The 6,000-nt window shown below is 43.3% G+C and overlaps 1 protein-coding gene across 4 annotated transcripts in view; it reads right to left on the bottom strand.

Annotated features, from left to right (window-relative positions):
- Positions 1–4,888: 4,888 nt before the first annotated feature.
- The window catches only part of TBC1D19 (TBC1 domain family member 19), a 50,130-nt gene continuing 49,018 nt past the window's right edge, over positions 4,889–6,000 (bottom strand). For all 4 annotated transcript variants that reach the window (XM_074147278.1, XM_074147277.1, XM_074147279.1 and 1 more), the window contains one exon: positions 4,889–5,281. In XM_074147278.1, the coding sequence (XP_074003379.1) occupies positions 5,207–5,281 (75 nt within the window). In that variant the 3' untranslated portion in view covers positions 4,889–5,206. The remainder of the gene's footprint in view (positions 5,282–6,000) is intronic.

Here is a 6,000-nt window from a genome sequence, read left to right as displayed (position 1 = left end):
CCTCACAACAAGCAGACCCTCACGACAAGCGTAGCCTCGTGCTAAAAGCCTGAAGCCTCCAGGAGGGGTGTTTTTTCCCTCCTGTACTGGGTCCTAAAGCTGTAAAAAAAAAAAAAAAAAAGAAAAAAGAAAACCCAAAAACAATCTCACCACAGTTGTCCATCGGCACTCCTCATGGGGAGGGAGCTTCTGGGGAGGGGTCTTCAGCTGGTGGCCATTCCTGCCTGGGCTTTGGGGATGGAGGCGACGGTGCAGCATCCTCTGCCGTGGCCGGGCAGGGACCGGAGGGGAAGGGAAGATGCTGGCAGCTCCCACCACCCCGGCTCCATCCTCATCCTCCTCCTCCTCCCTCCATCCCCTGTTTCCACACATAAAACACCAGGCAGAATATTTTACCGAATTATTAAAATCCATCGAAAGGCTCTTCCCCTTCCTCCCTGAAGATGCAGCCCTACAGTTTCCCAACGTTTCACCATCTTTTAAATAAAGCCTTATGTTGTGTTAATGAGCAGCTCATTAAATTGCTTTCCCCCCAACTGATCTTTATACGGCCGTTCTCTTTAATGAAATCCCTTCAGCCTTGTTGGGAGAATTTTATAAAATTCATTAGAAGACAGTAAAAGAGGCACATGCTCGGGTATATATTTTTTTAGCTGGTTTCTGGCAACAAGCAGAAACGTTTCTTAAACCGGTGCCTCTTTCCAGCCTTTCCCCTTTACTGGGATATCTAACTGGTTTACAGTCTCCATACTCCCTCCATTTCCCATAATAAAATTTGTTACTGTGACAAAATAAAAATTCCACTAAAGAGCGGAAACCGTCCCAGTCGTTCAATTGTTCCATTACCCGGCCACCAAGATTGAAATTTCAATGTATTTTTGGAAGTGCTGAACGGAGATAACTCGGGGACATTTTTAGACAAGCCTATTTACTCCGGCGTTTTTTTGAACGGTCTATCAGACGTTACGAGAAACCCCTGGACAGGCCACAGCCAGAATCCCAAGGTAAGCAGCAAAAAATAATTGATCTTTATCTATAAATATGGAAACAATTAGGTTCCGGTAGGGAAACGTCTGTTTATATTGATTTCAGATAGGGAGGAACGGACCCAGAAAAACCATTTGGCTAAATTGAGCCATTGAAGGTTCAGCTGAGCCCGTTTAAATCAATGTAATTATCGATTTAGAGATGATTCCGTTATCAAAAATCTGACCGTTTCTTAAAACGGCAAAAATGAAAGAGGAGTTTTAGGAATTTGGAAGTCGAAGGAGAGACTACAGACATCAGTAGGTTTGAACAGCTCTCTAAAGTTAAAGAATTAAAACTTAAATCATAGAATTGCCCAGGTTGGGAAGGGACCTTCAAGACCATCGAGTCCAACCATCAACCTATCACTGCCAAAACCACCACTAAGCCACGTTCCTCAGCACCACCTCTACCTACAGGAGAAGTTTCTAAGCTGTTAGAGAGGAACCAGTCACTTTAATATTTAAAAACAATATTTCAAGTGAGTGTTATTTAAGCTAAGGAGATTAAAAATACAAGTATCAGCCAGAATCTGAAATATAATAGTGTTGGAACTAAAACGAGAAACTGAGGGGAACATGAAAACAAGACCTCCTCAGCAAAAGGAATTTTTAAAAATAGAATTAGAAAAAGATATAAAAATCTAACAGTGCAGTTGAAGTCTAAGGAGAGGATCTGGTTCATTTTTTAATCTCATTTTTAAAGCAATTCTGCTCATTCCTGTACACGTCTCTGCATGTGTGTGCATCTTCCCGTGTCTCTGAGCAGTCCCTGAAGTGTTGGGCTACCCCTAGGGCCAGAGGAGAGCCTCACCCCGGGCTGACGGAGCAGCCAGCGCGAGTGGTCCAGCCGAAGGTGCATGTTGACCCACAGTAGCCAAAGTAAGGTCCCCTTCTAGCCACGCGGAGAAAGGAGTGGGGAGGTCAGGAAGAGGAGCTGAAGAACTCCAGTGGGGAAGGGAGAGGGGACCCAAGGGAGACGCGCAGTTGTCAGGATGAATAACAAGACGCCAAGTCAAAGGAAAACAGACCATATTCTGGCAGTCACAGAATCATAGAATGGTTTGGGTTGGAAGGGACCTTAAAGATCATCGAGTTCCAACCCCCCTGCCATGGGCAGGGACACCTCCACTAGACCAGGTTGCTCAAAGCCCCATCCAGCCTGGCCTTGAACACCTCCAGGGATGGGGCAGCCACAGCTTCCCTGGGAAACCTGTTCCAAGGTCTCACCACCCTCACAGGAAAGAATTTCTTCCTAATATCTAACCTAAATCTCCCCTCTTTCAGTTTAAAACCATTACTCCTTGTCCTATGGCTCCACTCCCTAATCAAGAGTCCGTCCCCATCTCTCCTGTAGCCCCTTTAGGGACTGGAAGGGGCTCTAAGGTCTCCCCAGAGCTTTCTCTTCTCCAGGCTGAACAACCCCAACTGTCTCAGCTTGTCCTCACAGCAGAGGTGCTCCAGCCCTCTGAGCATCTTTGTGGCCTCCTCTGGACCCGCTCCAACAGGTCCATGACCTTCTGATGTTGGGGAGTCCAAAGCTGGACACGTACTCCAGGCTGGGGACTCTACGATTCTGTGACCAACAGAATACGGTTAGTTTTCCTTGAACTGCTTGTTCAAACTAGAACCCAACAGTCTCTATCTCCGGCTACTTGCAACATTTTCCGAACTATTGGAAATGAAAAAAAGAAGAGCAAAAGTGCTGCTCAAGAATCTCAGTATGGAAGGGGTCAGGTTAATGTTCAGACTCTGCACCAGGTACTTGCAGAGAGCGATGGGAATTAGAGGGTCACCAGGCCTCTAGGGAATCTCCCCTGCTATTTAGTAAATACTTTTAATTCCCTAAGAAGCCACGGCAATCTTGTAATGACCTTACTGAGCCATGTGACTGCTTTGTAACATTGTCATTTCTAAATTGCCACCCAAACTTACTGATTTTAAAAAGTGCAAAATGCTGCATTTTTAGAGGTAGATGTGCATCATGCGCTGTTCTGAAGATGAAGTAAGGTCTTGTGGTTAATGCACAAACTGAGCATCCCCAAGGATAAGCAGGAATTGAGGAAAGCAGAGACTGATCACCACTTTCAGGAATTTACTCTGTAATCTTTAGCAAATCACTTAATCTTTCCCTGCCTCCGTTCCCCATCTATAAAACACTATAATACTTCCTGTAAAGATAAAAGCTGTCACTTGTGTCCTCTTTTTAAAAACTATATGTCATAGAAAAGCCTCTGGTTAAACCATTTCTTGCAAATATTAAGGAAAAGATCAAATTTCTTTGTTATCCAGAACAAAATTTCCCCAAATATTCTCATTCAATACATCCTATCTGCTAAGCAGTTTGGTTCTTATTTAAAAAGTGATCACAATGAGTCCACAACTTCACCCTTTTTAAAATCAGCCTTATAAATTCACTGGCAGTCTGTAAAAGCTCAGTAACTTCATAGAATCATAGGATGGTTCGGGTTGGAAGTGACCTTAAAGATCATTGAGTTCCAACCCCCCTGCCATGGGCAGGGACACCTCCCACCAGACCAGGTTGCTCAAAGCCCCATCCAGCCTGGCCTTGAACCCCTCCAGGGATGGGGCAGCCACAGCTTCCCTGGGCAACCTGTTCCAGGGTCTCACCACCCTCACAGGAAAGAACTTCTTCCTGATATCTCATCTAAATCTCCCCTCTTCCAGTAACTTTCTTACTGCATTATCCCAACAGCGACAAGAAGAATCGCAGACGTAAAGCTCAAAACCCCATCTGAGGCTACAGCTTAGATCACTTCACAGACAACGTCTGAGCAGACCACGAAGGATTCATGTTTCACTGCCACACGTTCAGTGTGGGTGACAAATGATGACAACGACGCGTATGGAACTTCAGTGAAGACAGAAGTCCCATGGCAAGCACAGTTGCTCTATTACCCATTACATTCTTTTGATTGTAAGAATTTTAAGGTCATGATTTCTAAATTAATACCAAGACCAGGCTGGACGGGGCTTTGAGCAACCTGGTCTGGTGGGAGGTGTCCCTGCCCATGGCAGGGGGGTTGGAACTCCATGATCTTTAAGGTCCCTTCCAACCCAAACCATTCTATGATTCTATGATTGTGAGCCTTTTTTTCAGGTATTAAGATACGCTTAATCAAATCAGATTATCGATTCCAACGTTGGTGTTAAACAAATCAGTGGAAAAAGCTGGAAGACCTCAGGCAAAGGTAAGGGAGGCTGAGCCAGCCTGACAGCCCAGTGACAATCCGTCACACATCGATATCAGTTTGGATTCCGCACCGCAGCCTGAGCTGTTGAATCGGAGAAGGCTGGAAAACTGGCAGCGGCGCAGAGCTGCTCCCCCCGAGAGGGAGCCGGGGCACGGCGAAAGGGCTCCTGGCATCGCTCTCCGGGGAATGTTTTGGCTCGTGTGAGGACTGGCTCCAACATGTTCTGAAGGAAGCCGTGCTCAGGCCTTCTCTGCAGGGGAACATACTTTACGACACGGGGCCTTTGATGGGACGCTGGGTAGGAGCTTTAGAAGACGCCCGAGAGAGCTGTATTCCTAACTGGAGATGAACGAGGAACGCGTGACTACATCTCTGTACGTGAAAAAGAACAAATGGAAGTAGCTAACGTGAGAAAGAAGACGGAGAAAATTTCTGTGAAGAGAATAAATAAGAGAGAGAGAACAGAACTACTGAACGATCCTATCTTTTTCTTGGAAAACAAGAAAAAATTTCTGCAAGTTAAAATATTGACATTTTTTCAATTGATGGTATTTGAGCTGATATCCTCTAAGCCATCAGCTTGAAAAAGTAATTTCATAATAAAAGAGAGCTTTTACAACACTGACATTAACACCACAGCGCTCGGATGACGAATTATAGTTACTTTATTTAATTTAATATTACATGCGTTGCAGACACTGATTCATGTCGGTTGTTTGCCCAAGTAGCCATTCCCATTGTACAAGTACTAACCGTTGCTGTTGGAAGTTCAGTAGCATGCACTGCACATATTCCTGTGCAAACCCACTGTTTTCAGCTAGAAAAGGCTTTTCAGCTTTTAAGGTCACGATTCCTAAGGTAGTATTATACATACAGTTTAATTTTGGTTTTATGCAGACGTTGCATAGTTGATGATGAGCTTCTGAAGACAGACTGGAACCGCGGTACCAGCATTGTCGGAGCAGCTCAAGTGACGGTAGCAAACAAGAAGATCTGAAGAAGAGGCATAACTTTCAGGGTTGAAAGGTCAGCGAGTACAGCCTGGGATCAAAAAGAAAAAAAAAGCTTGTTAAACTTGACATTTGAATCAAATTTCTTTAAAGCAAGTCAAGAAGTCAGAAAAAAAATTCAAATACTGACTACAGTACTAACATTAATTAGATACAGGCCTGGCTAGAAACAAATGATGCTGTTTTATATCAGCATGCAGAATGCCTTATTAATTAATGAATGCCTTAATTTTTCATTCTAACACTTCAAAGAAAAAGCATGTTTACATATAGGAACCGAGTAACTTTATTTTAGCCTTTAGTATTACTTCAAGTATACATGGCATCATGGGTGAATAAGGGGTCTAACATTTCAACTCGCTTCTAAAAATAATTGGGAATTAAGAATCCTTATCCTGTGGCTTGGCTAGTACTTGTGAAGTAAGTCCAATGTAATGACTCAAATAGTCAACGTCTTCTCGTGATGTTAAAACAAAAAAAAAAAAACAAAAAAAAAAAAAAGAAAGAGCCATCATAAGCTCTCAAAGTTTGAAAAAAATACATCACCGGATTTTGGGGAAAAAATACATATTAACAAATTACTAGAGATAAACAGTAATAATCTTCACCTTAATGACTTCATTTTCTTCATTTCCCATGTGTGAAATGACAGTACTCGCAGTGAAATTTCAGATTCAGTATTGGCAAAAATAAATCTCGTAAAATTTTTATAGTATCAAAAACCACAGAAGCAACTACATTAAAATGCAG

Source organism: Numenius arquata, chromosome 5 (genome assembly GCF_964106895.1).
Source record: "Numenius arquata chromosome 5, bNumArq3.hap1.1, whole genome shotgun sequence".
Taxonomy (NCBI): domain Eukaryota; kingdom Metazoa; phylum Chordata; class Aves; order Charadriiformes; family Scolopacidae; genus Numenius; species Numenius arquata.
Note: the sequence above shows the minus strand (reverse complement) of the source record. Positions and strands in the feature narration are given on the sequence as shown.